Source organism: Kogia breviceps, chromosome 11, assembly GCF_026419965.1.
Source record: "Kogia breviceps isolate mKogBre1 chromosome 11, mKogBre1 haplotype 1, whole genome shotgun sequence".
NCBI classification, from domain to species: Eukaryota; Metazoa; Chordata; class Mammalia; order Artiodactyla; family Physeteridae; genus Kogia; species Kogia breviceps.
The window spans coordinates 2,189,288-2,206,972 of record NC_081320.1 but is presented as its reverse complement, the minus strand read 5'-3'; the positions used below and the strand labels follow the sequence as shown (position 1 = coordinate 2,206,972).

Here is a 17,685-nt window from a genome sequence, read left to right as displayed (position 1 = left end):
CCATTTGTTATAAAAGGAATTTTAAAACCCTACCAGTAAGCCCTACCACTAAACCTTAAATGAATTCTTAGTGAAAATGAAAGCTCTCAGTTTCTACTCCACAGGTCACTAATTACACTTCCTTTTCACCATCTGCTCCGTGCTTCCAGGGAAGGACACACAATGATTCTAACCCTGCGTGAGACCTGAAAATCTGAAAATCTCTCCACACTGCAATGAACACCATTTGCACAGATTCAGCCCCAGCAACACAGAAATGTTTCCACTATCCACTCATCAAGTTACATATTATACCAACCTGGATAGTTACAGAATTTTCTTTAAAATTAAATTCTCCAATATTTTTCTTAGCCATCCGATGATGCACCATGCAAAGCAGAAAGCCAACCTTTAAAACTGAGAGTGAGTTTCAATATTTTATTAAAATAGCATATTTAACCACTGTTAACCAAGAATATGTTAACTTCCCACCCCCACCATATGCAGCACAACACAGTAGTGATTGATTTCAAATATCCTGGATTGTGATAACCAACAGAAACATTTCAAAGTCAAGTCTGCAACTAAAAACTAGACCTTGGAAAAATTCTGAATTAGAAGAAACAAAGCTCTCAAACAGAATTTTTTTATCTGCCCGAGAATTAATGCGGTACGCCACCCACCTACCTGACAATACTGCTGGTCTGCTTTTCTCCTCTGTGCATAGTATAACGTCTCATTTATAAGTACCCACTTTATAAATAAATCGGCATTTAATCACCCCATTTAATGTTCCTTTTCAGCTTCACAAAGAAACCAGTAAATAAAACTGTCGATGACAGTCACGACATAGGCTCTCACGGCAAGGTAAAAAATTTGAAAATACGCAGAGATGCATCAATGCTATTTTACATAAAAAGACAGATTTAAAAAGTGCAAAAGGCAAAATCTGCAGTTTTTTTAGGGGGAGTTTTTAGGCACATCCATTTCTTAAAGCAAGCTTCAGAATGAATTCCAGTTTGTTCTTCATGATACCTGTTTAAGTCTTTCTTTAAAAAAAAGAAAAATACATCTCGTCAAGTGTAAAACAGGGCATCTCCCATCCCAAAAGGCAAGGTTTTCAGTTATGGCGCATCCGTCCTTTTTTTATTCTTGCAGGCTTTGGTTTGGGGATGTACTGATTATTCGCCTGGTACTCGAGTTCTTTCCGGAAGTAGTGAATTGCTTTGTTTAACCCTTCCTCCAGTGGGACCTATTTAAAGAGAGAGTGAGAATGAGGGACGCGGCCGGGTCCCCCGAGGCTGTCTGCGCCGGTGCTGTGCATGACAGACTACCCTTGAAGGAGCTGCAGCCCCAGAGACCCACACTTCCTGCTGCAGGTTAGGAGTCTGTTCCAGTTTGAATCAGTCACAAAAGGCACCCTTAAAATAATGCCCACGTGCGCCCTTCTCTCAGAAGTCTCCGTGGAGGAAGATGCTTGGAAGCATCCGTATCCAATCCACAGGCCTGATTCTCTGGGTGACACTTACTCTCTGTACTTTCACCCCCGGGGACCTACAAGGGACCCACGGCCTGGGAAGCCTCATAATTTAGAGCTGCCCTGCAGCAAACAGGAAGCAGAAACCGAATCAGCTGCCCATGTCCTCTCTGCGGACATGACCTCTAAACTGAGACCTGGAGGAAAGGAATGCAGCCGCCGTGCCCAGCCTCGGGGGGACCATCAGCCGGGGGGACAGGCATCCCCAGCCTGGCGAGGCCACACCAACCTGCCTGATGGACTCTGAGGGCAACAGAGGGGCGGGGAGGCCCACCGTTTCTCCCCTTCAGCCTCTCATACTCCCACCCTGCTGCGCCTGTGTGGCAACTGGGGTGGATGGGCTCGTCCACTGCACCCTGGCTGAGTGGAGGGAGGCTGAGCAGGGCTACCTGGGGCCAAGCCACTCCCCGTAGCAGAGGACGAGGGACACAGGCTACAAGCCCCGTGTGGGCCTGAAGACGACACTGCTGGCGCCACCCAGACCCCCAAGGAACAGACACGCTGTGGGGGTGGGAAGCCTCCTCCCCGGGACCCGCCCCCCCACTCACCACGGGCTCCCAGCCCAGCATCAGCTTCGCTTTCTTGATGTCCGGTTTCCTTTTCTGGGGGTCGTCCTGGGCTTCGGAGAGGAACTGAATTTCACTCCCGCTGCCTGTGGTGTTGCAAAAAAAAAAAAAGGTAAGAAGAGCATCAGGAACCACTGGGATGAGACTCACCACGTACATCCAAGTCAAGGCCACCAGCGCAGGTGCAGATGAAGGGCCGTGTCCCAAGTCGCCTCGCCCCCCCCCCGCCCCCGGGGGACTCTGCTGCTGGCCACACAGTGCTTGGCAAGGGCAGGACACCAGCCTGAGCCACCCCGAGGGCAAGGAGAGCGCAGGCCCCAGGCACACCACCCCCCCCAGCAACACGGCCGCGTGCCCGCTGCCGCCAGGGGGCCGTGACCCTGATGCCCTGACGAGCCCCCCAGGCATTCACACCCTGCGGGAGCCCCTCCCCTGCAGCCAGGCTCCCTTCAGCCCGTCTAACGGGCAGAGTGCCGGGGAGTGACCATCGGCCAGCCCAGGCTACGCCCTGCCGGAGCCACCCTGCTGGACAGACCTCAGGCGGAAGGACAGAAGCCTGGCCGGTCCAGCTTCCTAGGGCCAAGAGGGCGAGGCCAGCCCCGTGGCCACCGGCCAGGCCCGCAGAAGGAGCCCCCAGCCCTGGTCACAGAATCCGTCTGGAGCCAGTGGTCTGGGTCCACGTGTTCCAGGGCCATCCACCCGGGCTTCAGACAAACGTCTCAACGGCAACGTGAGCACGACCACGTGAGGAGTCTGGCGAAACGCAGGTTCTGATCCAGGAGACACGGGCAGGGTGTGTGACTGCGTTTCTAACAAGTGCGTGATGAAGATGCTGCGGTTTTCATCTCAGGACGACCATCCCCTGTCCTGTCCGACTGTCCAGGCTGGACAGTGCCAGGAAGGACAACTGCAGAGAACCCAGCCTGCTAAGCGTAGGCTCTAGCTAGGCCCACATCACGCTCGCCTGGTCTAGCCAACCCCACTCCAACCTGGTTGTGTCTGGACTCTGACTTCTTGATCAACCCTGGGAAGCAGACACCCCCCAACCCGAGCCCCAGGAACCTGACCCTGTGACCAAGGGCACAGCTTGTAGATACCGGCAGCCTACAGCTGGCTGAAAACACAGACTTCTCATGGCTTAAGAGCACGTCCTCTCGGGGGCAACACCCCGCGTCCACACCGCCTGCAACACCCTGCGGCCAGGTTGGCCAGAACTGCACGTGGAACCTAAAACTCGCCACCAGATTCCGCCAGAATCACACAAGCCCCGGGGTCACGCTCCTGCTCCTTGAAATCCTGTGCTCAGCCCGGCTGGCGTCTGGAACCAGACAGTGGTCACCGGGGCAGAACTGCCGACCACAGCACATCTCGAGCACAGAGGACAGACATACCGTTTCTGTTCCACAAAGACCTTCTGTCACAAGGGTGAACAAAGCTGGGCCCCTCCCCGCACCCCTTCATCTTTCCGTCACTTAGAATCACAAAACGGTGAGGCACTCCTGATTAAGTTCTGCTTTTCATTCAACTAATTAGCGTGTATTAATTACCCACCATCCAGGCAAGGCGTTATTAACCGAAAGGGTAAGCGTGGCTGGTCACATGCAGGAAGGTCTCTGTCCTACTTACCAACGAGGTTTTTAATTAGCTGAGCGAATTCCAGGATCGTATGTTCTTCCGGGTTCCCCTAAGGAAGAAAGGTCTCTGGTTAGACGTGTAAACGCAACGGCAACGCCACGCCCTCCTTCACCACGTGTGCGCCGTCCCCGATGCTGGGGGTGGGGTCAGCAGACGCCCGCCTGTGTAGCTGCACATCGGGGCGCTGCATCCCCTGGCCCAGAAACGGGACGGTTTCCAGACGCAAAGGTACTGTAGGCTCAGTGTCGCTCTACAGGAAAGCCTGGTTCTGCAAGCTCAGCTCTCCCAGGACACTCTTGCTTCCCCCTGGGGGCGCAGTGCTCGCCCCCTCGGTATGAAGACGTGTCAGCCTGGACAGGAGTCCCAACAGACGCGAAACGCGCTTGCAGGGGGACCCTGGGCAGCCGGTGCAAGAGACAGGATGTGGCTCCAGGGCAGGCTTACTCCGGGGGCCTCCCCGCACCTGCGCCTCCCGTGAGAGCGCGCCGTGAAGCCTGGCAGCTGTAAGGCCCAACACGCTTCATCCCCGACCTCCTGGTTTCGTCCGAGACCAAGGGTAGAAGAGGCAGGAAGGGACCCTAGGCCTACGGCTGAGCACACCGGGGCTACCGGCAGACACGCCCCTGAAACAAGACAGGTGTCCACAGGAGTCGGACGCTCCAGCACGGCCCTGCGCAGAGGGGCAAGAACGACGTGGCACTAACGCGGGGAGTGGCTGCCTGGGGCGACCACTGATTAAGACGCACGCTTGGGGGCTTCCCTGGTGGCGCCGTGGTTGGGAGTCCACCTGCCGACGCGGGGGACGCGGGTTCGAGCCCCGGTCCGGGAGGATCCCACGTGCCGCGGAGCGGCTGGGCCCGTGAGCCGTGGCCGCAGAGCCTGTGCGTCCGGAGCCTGTGCTCCGCAACGGGAGAGGCCACAACAGTGAGGCCCGCGTACCGCAAAAAAAAAAACAAACAAAAAATCGCACACTTGGAAGGGCGAGAAGTGAAAACACAGGATAAGGGCGGTGAAGGCTCAAGACGAAGTGAGGATCAGGAGACACGGCTTATGCTGTTTAACCGCCTGTTTCTTCAAAAACGCATGAAAACGGGGCAGGCTGGGTGCTTGCGGCCGCCGGTACCCATGAATTGGTCAAAGGTCCCTGTGCCGTTGGTAGGAACTCCCGCCCAACCCAGGAGAAATGAACACTCCAGAGCATGCTTCAGACTGCTGGTCATGAAAAGGACAAGGAACGTTTGCGAGTGGAGTGCTTTCAAGAAATTAGCAGGCACGTCCACACCTGGGAGCTTGGCCCCTCCTAGGGAGGGGAGGTGGCCGAGGCGGCCGAGGTGGTGAGCGGGCAGGGGCTCCCCCAGTGAGCGGGAGTGGGGGGACGGGGGCTCGGGTCAGGTGCTGTCGGCAGCAGCAGACCATCTAGAATGATGGGCGGTCTACACTGGACACCTCACGTTTTAAACGGGTTGGAATGAAACCATTCAGGAGCCCGTGGCCCAAAGGGTCAGAGGGCTCCAGCCCAACCTGATTCCTGGAAGAGCTGGGGGAGACTGGGGAAGTCGTGGGGAAGCTGTCACATCACAGAGGCATAGACCAGCTCGGGGGGGGGTCCCCACGGAGAAGGCAGGGCAGTGGGTGGGCACACAGAGGACAAGGTTTTACCTCTAAACGGAAGGAAAAACGTTCTGCCAGGGAGAACCGGGCCAAAGACAGGACCAAGTGCTCTGCAGAGAAACACATCCTCTAGCACCAAGAGTGAGCGAGGCTGGATCAGAGATCAGGCAAAGCCAGCTCTGCTCCCTCCCGGGAGCGTCGGGGCTGCAGGAAGTGAGGGAGGAAGCTGGGCGCTCACGGACGTGACAGTGAGGGAGACTGTCCCAGCTACTCCATCTTCTACAGCCCCGGAAAGCAAGCCTTATTGAGACCAACTGCACCTTCAGTGATGGACAAGGACATACAGAATGTCACCTACAACCACCAAAGGCTTCACGAGTTTCTAGACGTGGCCCTTCCGGTGGATGGAGCAGGGTTAGTTTACACGCGGCTCAGCCACGTGTCCCGGATCTTACTTCTTCGCGGACTCCTGTTTTGTTCTATTCCGTGTACCTTCCTCTAGTATCGGGCAAGCAACCCACAGGCACGTGCCCCGAGCGTGGGGGCGGCGAGCGAAGCAGGAACCGGCCTGCTGGGAGGGAGCGGGCGGAGGGAGGGACTCACCAGGTTGACGGGGCTGCTGACGTTGCTGTTCATGAGCGCCACGAGGCCGTTCACCAGGTCGCTGCAAGAGAGGGGAGGCCGCTCAGGCACCCGCCGAGGCCTGCGGGCGCGAGCATCGGACACAAGCCGGCCACCTCCCCAAAGGAACCCAAAACCCCCGTGGGAGACTGGACGTCAGAATAAAAGCCTGCGCGTTAAGAGGGCACAGAGGATGCTCAAGTGTTTGCAGAGGGGATGATGTGGCGTCCATATCTGCCTTCTGGGGGAGGGTGGAGGCAGATGGCTGAGCAGGATGGAAGCTGAGTGATGGTGCCGAGTTCCCTACTTTGTGTATTTCTGAAATCCTTCGGCAATTAAAAAATGAAAATAAAGCGGGCACACACCCAAAAAAGATGGCATTCATGCACGTTTCTGAGGAAAGTCCATGTTTAACGGGAACCCAGGTAGTCGGTCCATATGGAAAAGCAGATGGTTATTTTAAAAATAAGGTCTCCTGCAACGGCAGAACTCCAGTATGTCAGTCTCATACTGGCAAATCACAGAGACAGCCAGGCAGCCCTGAGCGCTGAAACCAGCTCCCTGGACCTCCGGCCGCCCACCTCCCCCAGGAACCCCCGCACCCGGATGGGACGGGCGGGGGCGTCTGGGTGTTGCAGACCGATGTTGAGCGAGCGGGCCATGAGGGTGACGGTCGAGAGGCAAACTTCCGCTGACCAAGGTGTGGTTCTTATTTTCAGAAGCCGTTACAGGGCGGTTCTGTCCAAAAACAGTGACTTCGTAAAAATGACACCTCGCTGCCCCACGAGAGCACGTTATTAGGTCACTTCCACCAGCTGGGTCTCACAAGAGGCCGTGAGGGTTCTTTCTGCTCCAGGGGTGCAAACGCGGCCGCCTGGAACCCTCTCCCCTCCTGCGCCGTGGGCAGCAAGGAGCAGGTTACTATGCTAAACTTCCAAAAGAAAGCCTCAGGTTTTGCTCTTTCCTTTTCACTGGAAAACAATTTGTGTGTGTGGGGGGGGGTATTTAGCAAACAAATGATTTTCTGGGTTTTTGCTTACAACCGATGGGCATTTTATAGGAACACGCCTAAAGTCCTTTCTGATCTCACGGATCAAGCACAGATGCAAAGGACTGCTGACTTTAGACGACTCCTCGCTTCTAGAAAGTGGCAAAAAGTCCCTTCTTCACTATGGCCATCAACGACCACATCCCAACACGTCCTCTAACAGCACACGTCTCTGCATATTTGGAAAAGACATTAAAATGTGCCATTCAGCAGCATCCACAAACATTTTTAACGGGGGGGGGGGGTCCATATTAAGCTGGAAGGTGGCGGACACTTATGTAATCATCCTGGGGGGAAGGGCATGCATCTTTTATGCAAAAAACGGGCAACTTTTAAGGCCAAAAGTGCACAGATCACATCCATTTAACCTGAAGCTCTTTAAAAGTGTCATTTTGACAAAGTGACTTTTTAAGACAACACAGCACACCTCTGTGACGGGGCGAGGACGTAACCTGGCCACAAGCACCAAGCACGGCCGTGCCAGGATGTCAGCGCACACGCCACCCAGAGACGGCGCGACGCCACCGCGGACGTTGGAAATGGGTAACTTAGTTCAGTAAGTACAGATCTGAACGTTGTGCATTTTTAACTGTGAAGTGAAAGAGCCTCAGTTTCTACAAAACAGCTTTTGCTTAAAACAGCCCGGCGTTGGTAAGTTAACTCTCTGGGCCAAGCCTTGAACAACGGGGAGCGAAAGCCGGGAAGGCTCCTTCCCCGAGTCTGGTGAAGTCACGGAGCCTCGGCACGCCAGCGCCCACTAACTTGAGGTGTGAGACCAGCAGGCGGCATGGCCTCACGAGGAGAGGGTTTGCCCGAAGGGCGCCCAACGCCACTTCCAGTGACACCGAGGTCCCCCCCAGGGTGCACCCCGGCATCTGGGTCGGGGACGGGGCACGTAGACTGCGCAGGCCGGCCAGCGAGGCACGTCCTGTCGGGGATGGAAGGCAGCCCGTGCCTCCCTCGATGCTTAAAGGATTTTAATCGCCAGCAAAAAAACAAGGACCTGAGAGGCTACTTTAAATGAATTTTCTATCTGACGCCCTTGAAATAGTAAGAACGGGTTGTAACTGATGCCCCTTTCACTGCACAGTCTCTGGAATACTCCACGAGGTGGTACGGCTGGAGGAGTCTTGGGGCCTTGATGAGGCGGTTGGAGGAGATTCAACGTGACTAAGACGTCAAGACCCCCCCCCACCTCGAGAAAGTGCGCAGGCGGGGCCGGGTGAGGGTCGGCGGGGGGGACACGCGTCACGATGAGAAGACGGTACCCGAGTGCGGGATCCCAGGAGCACGGCCCCCACACCGACCCGGGCCGCAGTCGCTTCCTCGCAGCGCACGGCTCCCGGGTGAAGCGCTCTGACGTGGGGACAGGCCGGCAAGCTCCGGGCTGAATCCCTTCTTAGACTATTTGGGCAACAAAGTAGGCCAGTGATGTGACAGTCCCAGGCTTTTGCCCTAATGGGCAAGATACTAACCAATGGGGAGAGAAAAGCCACTGTTCATTATAAGACACTTACTCAGCTTTCTTTTGGACTAAATGTAAAAATTCACAAATACTTGCAGGAAAAAAAAAAAATCTACAGTGGTTGTGTTTTGTTTTTTTTTTTTTCTTTTTTCTTTTAAACCAGGCAAAAATCGGCGTGGTTATTTGGGCCGAGGTGGGGTGGCTGCAGGCACCAGGGACAGCATTTTCTGATGGACAGGCACTCCAGGGTATTTGTACCAAGGAGTGCAAGTATACGATCCCCAAACATACAACTACATTTTCCAGTGATTTAGGACACCACAAGCCTATGCACGTTCACCATCACTGTGCCACATGGGAAAATATTCTGGTAGGTGTAGCTGCTCATACAGTAACTCTTCCCTCAGGACCCAAACCGCACTTTAAAACTTGCCACCAACGGAACTGGCTGACGGAAAACTAGACTGGGGAGGACTCCCAAGAAAACAGTAACTGCGGCCGTGTGAGGCCACGCGCCAAAGCTCTTCAACTATTGTCGCCTGCACTCAGTCTGGGCACAAAATGTGTCAGCGTCGGGCCCCTTGGCCCCCTTGACGACGACACCTTGTCCACCCAGAGGCACGTCTACAGGGTCTGATCTCGGCACCTGCAGGCCCGAGGCCGCCCCTCGCTGGCCCAAACCGGAAGCCCTGGGTGACCCTCGGGGCCGGCAGGCTGGCCGACGAGACACCAGGTGGCAGCAGGAGACCAGTGCACCCGACCTCTCCTGGCAGAGAGCCGGGGGCGGGGGCGCCCACGGGAAGAGCTGAACTAGCCATCAGCCCAGCTGCTTCACCGGAATGAAAAGAGCAAAACGAACAAGTGGTCCAGATGGCACTGGGCGGCCCGTGCCCACCTGGGGGTCTTACCTGACGTACTGGAAGGCCCTCGTCTGCGACCCGGATCCGTACACCTGGGGGGAGACCACACTGAGGGTCCCGGAACTGCGGACCGCACGGGAGCCTTCAACCGGCAGGGGCGCAGCCTGACCTCAGCCCTGACAGCCCCAGGGTCTGGCCGTGCCAGGCCCGGGGCCTCACCCAGGGGCACCCTGAGGCGCCCTGTGGACAGAGACGCCCCTGGGCACAGTCGTGGGCCAAGAGCAAGGCGGGAGAGGCCTCTGCGGGCCGGCCCTGAGCCCGAGGCGCCAGGGTGTCTGCAGCTCGGGGGGCAGGGTGACCTGAGCCCCGTCCAGGGTCACGGCTCCCGTGTGTTCCCTCCATGCACCGCCCCCTCCCTCCCTCCAAGGGCAGCGGGGACCTCTGGCCCCAGGGCAGGCCCCCCCGCCCCGGACTGGACACGCTCCCCGCCCTGCCCCGCGCCTGCCCACCACCCACCGTGAGCGGCTCCCCCTGCAGCGCCTGCAGGATGAAGTTGCTGACCACCCGGCCATCGTTCATGTGCATCCGGGGGCCGAACGTGTTGAAGATCCTGGCCACGCGCACCTCCACGCCTTCCTGCAACACAGAAGAGGGTGAGCCCCGCGGCCCCGGCGCCCCACAGACACCTCTGCTCTTCCTTCCGGACCGCAGGCGCTCTTCCGCCCCGATGAGTTCCTGCGTTCTCTGTAATCAAATCTGGAGGCTGCAAGTTACACCAAACTCACGTGAGCCCCGATTCCCACCACCTCGAGGCCCCCGGCGTGAAACGTGCTGTAGAAACCTGAGAGACAATTAAAACAGTGCAAGGAGTTAATGATGGGTACACACTTTTTCCCCAGTAAATAAACATCTACTTTCTTAACTAGGACCGTGCTATGCATCTCTTTCATCATCTCTTTCACATAATATTTTGTATAAATTTGTCACTCAACAGAGATTCCAATGTTAGTGAATGTTTAATAGCCGATTTGAAGAAAAACGAGAGCGCACTCTGCCGTGGGAAAGGAGGGGCAGGTGAGCCTTCCGAAAGGGCTACGTTGTACCTACCATGTCCCCAATCTCTTCTGCCGGAAAACTCATCCCTTCCGTGAAAAATCAAAGACAATCTGGCACCTGATACAGGCTATATTTAGCTAAACAGCCCGGGAAGATGCCAAGGTACATTGTTTACAAAAACGGGTGTTCCAGACCTTCCCGCTTGTACTTTTAATGTTTCTATTTTTATTACAATAAACATCTCTTACTTTTGTAATTGGGGAAAGCATATTTTCAAACATGTAGTCAAGGAAGGTGTATTTTTTTAAACCCCCAAAGCCTTCTGCAAACTATCTTGTTTAATTATCAATTTCACAGACTGCTTTGTCAGTGATAAAAAGTTAAATGTTTCTATCACACTCTGAATCAGCGGACTCTTACAGCAATCCATCACCCACCAGAAAACAGACGCGCATTTCCGGGTGTCAGAGGGCTGGTGGGGTGGGCGGTGAGCCCCAGGGCTCAGTGGCCAGGCTGCGCTGTCGGTCTCTCCTCACCGGGAAAGCCGGAGGGGGCGGGGCTAGCGTACAAGTCAGCCTCAGCACAGGCCCGGTGATGACAGCCGAGCTGCTGCCGGGGTCCTGCTAGTCGGTACAGTTCTTTCCTGACTCTACGTACCAGAGCCGGTACAGGCTGGGAACCTGAGGGACCCGCAGCTGACGGGGCTGATTTAGCACAGAATTCCTCCACCGTAAGTACGGCCAGTGAACGGGTATGGGCTGCGGCATCCCTAGGGCCCCACCAGGCCTCCCAGCGGCTGGGGCTGCCGGCCACCTCGGCCCCCAGCGGCCTCGTCTAGGTCTCCACGTGCGCCAGTGCGCAGTGGCTGGCGGGTGTGGATCCAGCGCGCGGTTAGCTTTCAGAAACCGGAGCTGCCACATCTCTGCCAAGCCCCAGCAGTACGCCATCAAGCCTTCCCATGGGCATTCAGACTCTTAGGCCTGAGATACGAGCTGTAATTCCAGGTCCAGGAATAAACCAAGCCTGTTCTCTACCGAACTGACCACGGAGCATTTCAAAAACGGGGGGCAGGGCAGGGAGGAGCAGAGCTATCGCTCTCACTAGAAAACAGCTCCCAAGTATCCGCCTGCCTTTACTTGTTAAGAGGAGAAAATCCGAAGAGGGTGAAGGTGGCTTTATCCCAAGGAGAGAGGAAAAGCTCGCACGTTCGCAGCAGTCAGGGCACTTGGGGGGCTGTGCTTTGCTCCCCTCCCCCCCTCCCCCAGGAACACTGGGCTCTGCACACATGAACTGCAGCACAGAGGGACCTGCCTCTTGCGACCTGTCCACCTGGGTCTGGGAGCTCCTCCCGACTATCAGGTGTGGCTGACACGTGCTTCCCAGGAGCCCCGGCTCTCCAGCTCGTTCACACCCTCTCCGCCGTGCCAGGCCTGCCCTGAGGGAGGCGCCCAGGACACGTTCGCCTGCAGCGAGCAGGACACACAGAGAGCGGGCAGGCCCCCAGGAGAAGGACATGCCATCCCTCAAGTAAGGGGGTCACGCAACCCCGAAGGCTGAACCACACGATTCCCTCTGGCCTCTCGTAAACATACCTTCGTGGGGTCCGCTCCCCGCCCGGGGACGAGACTGAGGCCATTACAGAGGGCAGGGCTCAGCTGCTGAGCAAGAAGCCCAAAGGTGCAGGCAAGGTCCCGTTCACGCCGGGTGGTGGCAGAGGCAGGCCGCACAGGTCTGGGGACAGCGGGATGCCCGCCTGGCAGTTGCCCTCCCCGGTCCCGCCAGACCCTTAGCATTCAGACCAGAGCGGTCACCAGGCTCAGAGCACGGCCAGCGGGGAGCGGGCACCAGAAACAGGCCTGGACCGGGGGGGGGGGGGGCTTCCAGGCCACGGGCTTAATTAGCCCCTTGGGGTGAACCCCGCTCGTTGGACGTTTCACGTCCTTTAGCTGGTTGCTGAACGCTTTTTTGTTAACTGAGGTATAACACGCATACCAGGCATTTAATTTTAAGTATTCTGACGCCAGAAAATAAAACAAAACCATACCCTCAAGGCCCTGGACTAGAGGGTTTCTGAGTTTCCTTTCTTCCTGCTCTTCGGTCTGTGTTTTTAGGAATGGTAGCCGGTTTCGCAGACCCAGCCCCGTGGGTGGGGCTCAGACCCCTGAGGGTCAGACGCGGGCGGGGCCACGAGCGCACAAGCGCGAGCGAAGCCTTCTGGACGCGTCTGCACGCTCATGAAACCACCACGTCCAAGGGCACGGACGAGCCCAGTGTCACTTCTCTGACAAGTTCAAAGTGTTCCTGAAAGATGCCATGCCCTTGGATCCCAACTGCCAGCTCAATCCATCCCCTGGAAGACGACTCAAGGGAGCCCCTCTTCATGTAAGAAACGCGCCCTGAAATGTACCCGCGACGGATTTTTCTGGGAAATCAAATTCTATTTTGAATACATTTTAGGATATTTAATTCACTACAACAAACCCAGAAGAGAATCCTTTAAAATCTTTTATAAAATGTGTATTCATCCCTGGGTTTATCTTGTTTATATTCCCAATCCTTACATATTAGATTTATTCAGAGAAAGATACACCCACATTACCATATATGGTCTTTTCAATAAAAAGATTTATACTTAAGAGGGGACATGCCTTTATGTATTAAAACAAATTAAACTATTAAAATAATTAACTAAAAATATGCCAAAGGCATTCTATTCCACCTGGTTCATCATTTTACTGGCCATTATTTTTTCATTTGCCTCCAGATAGCAAAAACTAACACCCGAAGTTTTGAAGCAGGAGAGCTGGAATACTGAAAATCAAGTCGCTCTGCTGTTTGAACTCCAAAGATGGTCTGATGGGGGCCAGCCCAGTGTGGCAGGAGGGGCTCTGACTCTACCCCCTGCTGCAGCTAATATAAAACCCAAGTGAAAGGACTGCCCTATTTTTCCCTTCCGCTTATCTCTGAACGGGACCGTGGGTGGTAATATTTTTCCTTCTTGCTTATCTGGGTTTTCTTATTCTCTGTCCTGGCAAAGCAACCTGCAGTGCGAGAAGCCCAACACCCCTCAACTGTGGGGTGTCTGCCCTGTGAACAGAGAGAGAAGATGCCCACGGTTCCCGCCCCTCGGCACGACTCGGACAAATGAGGGACAGAGAGCACAGCTACACCACTGAGCCCCAGCTGTGGTCACAGTCCTGGACCCACAGCTCTCCCTCGAAGGGGACACAGTACGTGTAACATGAACAAGGTTTGTTATGCGAGGTCTGACGCTCATGCCGGGCCTTCTTCAAGGCCACTCAGAACCGGGCGAGACCACAGGGACCTCCGCCCAGGCCCAGGCGCCCAGCCCTGCTGTCCTGCATCAGCCCGTTGGCCTTGCAGCCACCAGAACCAGACAGGACTCCGCCAGCCACAGGGCCAGAGCCATGGTCACTCCCGGACCTGAGGGCCAGCCAGCAGGAGTGGGTGAGGGGCTGTGGGGGAGCGGGACCCACACCCGCCTCCAAGGCCACAGGGGCAGGCCTTCCACGGTGCATTTCCAGATGCCCAGACGGCACCGCTCACCTGGGCAGACGGGAGTCCCTGCGCAGGTGTGCTGAGCAGAACCCACAGGTTACACGGTGCTGCTGGCCTAGACCCAAGCTTCACAAAAGGTGCGGCGCCTGTGTCCGAAAGCAGCCCTCGGCCCTGACGCTTTGACGGGGAGCAGTCTGTGCGCTGTCCCCAGTGAGAAGCCCACCGTCACCCGAGCCACCAGGTGACTTTTGCACACAGGTGACATCATCTGCGGGGCCCCCGGTGGGAAGCCCAGGCAGACGGCCCCTGCAGCAGAGGCATTCTGCGGGCGACACCCTCCCGACGGCCACCTGGGGCCGCGCACTCGGGGCTCCTGGAGGATACATTACGGGGAGCACCATCTGTGCGTGCCTCTCCCGAGACCTGCGAGACCTGCGTGAGCAGAAATGCCAACGCTGACAGTCCCCAGGTGTGGAGGGATCTGTGATCCTGCGCTCACGAGCTGGACGGCGCTTACAGATCCCGGGTCAGCACACGCGCAGTGGAACCCACACCCTGGGTCCTGGTATCCAGTCAGTGCTCAATAAATGCTGGCTACGCTGTTACTAAACACCACAGTTACCGTGAGCTCATACCTTAAGGTGACATGAATACTTACAACATTAAGTTACACTACTCATCGCTTAGTAAGAACTAAAAGTTCAATAAAAAATGTCCTACTCGCCCGCCAGCTTTACCTACACAGAAACTCACTAAGAAATACACCCACAGACTGAAAGCAAAACAGCCGAGAACCCTATGGATTTATGCCCCCTCACACACTCGAGTTACTTTTCTTAGGCACCAACATACACAGAGGTGGTTCTGTGTACCTGGGAGACCATCTTATTAAACTTCTGGGTCAAGATATTCTGGGCTCCAAAATGGTAACAGTTTGTCTTTTCTAAAACTGATTAAAATAAACTGGATACTACAAGCCAACTGCCCAAAGTGACTTAGGAAACCATCAGTTCTGCTCCTGGCCAAGAAATAAAGCAGGAAAAACCTAAATATCAATACCTACACCTCAGCACAAGATTATTTTGTGGGTCGTCAATATTGGTATTTCTTTAAAAATATAAGAGAAAGAAGTCTCTGCCAAGTGCCCTCCAAAAAAACCAAACAAGGCACTCAGCGCCCCCAGCCCAGCCATAAGCTCTCAGCACTGGGTACCCCAGGCAGGGTCCCCCATCACACAAAGCCCGTGGCCAGCTGACCTCCGAGCTGGCCGGCAGGAGGAACCCTCGGCCTGAGAAGGCTGCTCCAGGGTGGATGCTTGCTTGTCTCTGAGTCCCAGTGTGGCCACCACACCTCTGTCAGCAGCCTGTCCTGGAACCACCCCCGTCCACAGTTACTCACCTACACGTCCCTCCGAGGGCGTGTCTGTGAGGGTCCCAGAGCTGGTCAAGCACAATGGATGGCCTGGCTGGGCCCCATCTGGACGTCTGATTGGCCCCTGCACAGCCCTCAGGCAGGCAGAACAGGGCCCTGTGACCGATGGGTCACGTCTCCGGAGTAGACAGTGGGTAGCCAGGTGGGAACCCAGACCCCCCCCGCCTCTCGGCTGTAGGCTCTACCTGCTCCAGCGTGGAGGTGAGCAAATCTGTAACTTGGAAAGGTCCACAGGCAAGCCCCAGCACGGCCGTGATTAAGGAAGCAGGGAATCAGAGTTAAGTATAAATAACCATCCCTGAAGAGACCTATATTAAAGCCAAAATGAATCATACCCATTAGAAAACAGAAAGAAAGGTTTTTAAAAAAAAAATTCCACCGATTCGGAGGCTGTGGGAAAACAGAGGAACTTATTAACTGCTGGTGGGTGATCAGCCACAAGGCTGACCCCAGTCGGGTATTCCAAACCTAAGGCTTCATCCCTGGAAATCCTTTTTCAAAAAGGGAGACACGTGGGGAAAGCTGCTGATGGCACCGTTAATTTATGACAGTAGGCAACTGGGGAAACACCCACCCCCGGGCAGGGTCAGTCACGGCGCTTTATTCCAGCCCAGTCCCGGTCTACACCGCCAGCCCCCGAGCCGGGTCGGATACCTGCTTCATGTAGGCGTAGCACATGGTCTCGGCGACGCGCTTGCCTTCGTCGTAGCAGGCTCGGGGTCCTATGGGATTCACGTGGCCCCAGTAATCCTCGGTTTGAGGGTGGACTTCCGGGTCTGCGGGGGGCGGGGAACAATAAGGAAGTGCTTTCAGAGTCTCCCTTTGTTCACGCACGTTCTTACACTTCACAAACAATGGATACTGATGGTGCAGAAGGGAGCTTGGGAAAGACCGAGGTGAACATCTCACCTGGAGAGATGCTCATCAGAGGAGCACCTTTAGCGCCCCTCGGTCCACCACTAGGTCCAGCGGGACACGCTATTCCGACCGCTCGTGTCAGTGAGGACAGTGTTTACAGGAAAATAAATTAATTAAAAGAGCAAAGTCTCTCGATTTTAAGTCTCCTCCCTCCCATTACTATACAGGCTCCACTAAACATCTATGTGAAAAGACATAGGGTCCAATTTCACATTTATAAAATATAGAATTTTATAAAGCATGGATTTATTGAGAACATTTTAAGAGCCTCTCTCTGGAACACAATGGCTGTCACCTGTGCTGTCACCAGAACCACCTGACAGCCTCAGTGACACAGCGGAGGACCTGGTCGGCCCTGGTCCTCTAAGCACAAGCACGCGATGCAAAGAGCTCTTTCCCCAGCATGCACTGTGTGCTTCCCAACGCCTGTTTTTTTGGTGTGTAAATCAATCACACTTTAAGATGTATCAGAGGAATGGACTATTTAAAGAAACCTAGTCAAAAATTATTTTTAAAAATATTATCTTGACCTTTTTAAAAAAAATGTTTGGCTGCGTTGGGTCTTTGTTGCTGTGCGCGGGCTTTTCTCTAGTTGCGGCGAGCGGGGGCTACTCTTCATTGCGGTGCGCGGGCTTCTCATTGCAGCGGCTTCTCTTGTTGCAGAGCATGGGCACTAGGCGGGCGGGCTTCAGTAGTTGTGGCTTACAGGCTCTAGAGCGCAGGCTCAGTAGTTGTGGCTCAGGGGCTTAGATGCTCCGCGGCGTGTGGGATCTTCCCGGACCAGGGCTGGAACCCACGTCCCCTGCATTGGCAGGCCAATTCCTAACCACAGCACCACCAGGGAAGTCCCTAGTTACAAATTCCTTTTTTTTAACACAGGTGCATTTTTGGAATCAATTAATACCTGATTTATCCGGTACAGCAGGAATTTTACACAACTATGCTATAAAATGCATAAATCTTTGCCAAGAAACCTGGATAAGGTTCACCGGCCCCACGTCATAATTCCTTTCTGCTTATGTCAGAGCTGAAGCTCGTGGGCATGACGGGACGTGAGCCGGGACAGGACGGGACCCAGACCGCTGCAGCTGCTGCTGTGCTTAAAGTTCCCTGACAAGCAGAACAGCTCAGAGGCAAACAGGCCCTGAGAGAAGAAACCAGCGATGGGACTTCACGTGGATGTGCTGATGACGCGAGACCTCCTTGGGGATTTCTGCCGAGGGCGGGGCAAGCTGGACTCCCAGAGGGAGACCCTGAGCGTGGCAAAGGACCAGAAAGAGAAAGGTGGTCACAGGCACCGCCCCCCGACTGGTACCGTCCGCGACACACAAAACCACCTTGCTACGACAGAAGCGAGGGTGCAGAGGGACACCTCGTCTGGACTCTGTGTCCCCTGTTCAGCATCAGGGAGGCCAGCAGACCAGGCACGGAACCCACAG

At 55.3% G+C, this 17,685-nt stretch overlaps 1 protein-coding gene and 1 long non-coding RNA gene across 14 annotated transcripts in view; one reads left to right on the top strand and one right to left on the bottom strand.

Moving 5' to 3' along the window:
• Window positions 1–403: 403 nt before the first annotated feature.
• The window catches only part of UXS1 (UDP-glucuronate decarboxylase 1), a 74,553-nt gene continuing 57,271 nt past the window's right edge, over window positions 404–17,685 (bottom strand). For all 12 annotated transcript variants that reach the window (XM_067007000.1, XM_067007005.1, XM_059079531.2 and 9 more), the window contains 7 exons: window positions 15,983–16,104; window positions 9,839–9,958; window positions 9,371–9,414; window positions 5,932–5,992; window positions 3,709–3,766; window positions 2,065–2,168; window positions 404–1,231 (listed from right to left, as the gene is read on the bottom strand). In XM_067007000.1, the coding sequence (XP_066863101.1) occupies window positions 1,100–1,231; window positions 2,065–2,168; window positions 3,709–3,766; window positions 5,932–5,992; window positions 9,371–9,414; window positions 9,839–9,958; window positions 15,983–16,104 (641 nt within the window). In that variant the 3' untranslated portion in view covers window positions 404–1,099. The remainder of the gene's footprint in view (window positions 1,232–2,064; window positions 2,169–3,708; window positions 3,767–5,931; window positions 5,993–9,370; window positions 9,415–9,838; window positions 9,959–15,982; window positions 16,105–17,685) is intronic.
• LOC136792106 (uncharacterized) lies at window positions 10,830–14,960 on the top strand. Of its 2 annotated transcripts, XR_010835304.1 has the most exons (4): window positions 10,830–11,108; window positions 11,644–11,905; window positions 12,490–12,760; window positions 13,416–14,960. It is a non-coding gene; the product is annotated as an uncharacterized lncRNA (long non-coding RNA). The 2 variants fall into 2 exon arrangements; XR_010835303.1 differs by lacking the exon at window positions 11,644–11,905 and having other exon boundaries at window positions 10,896–11,108; window positions 13,416–14,808.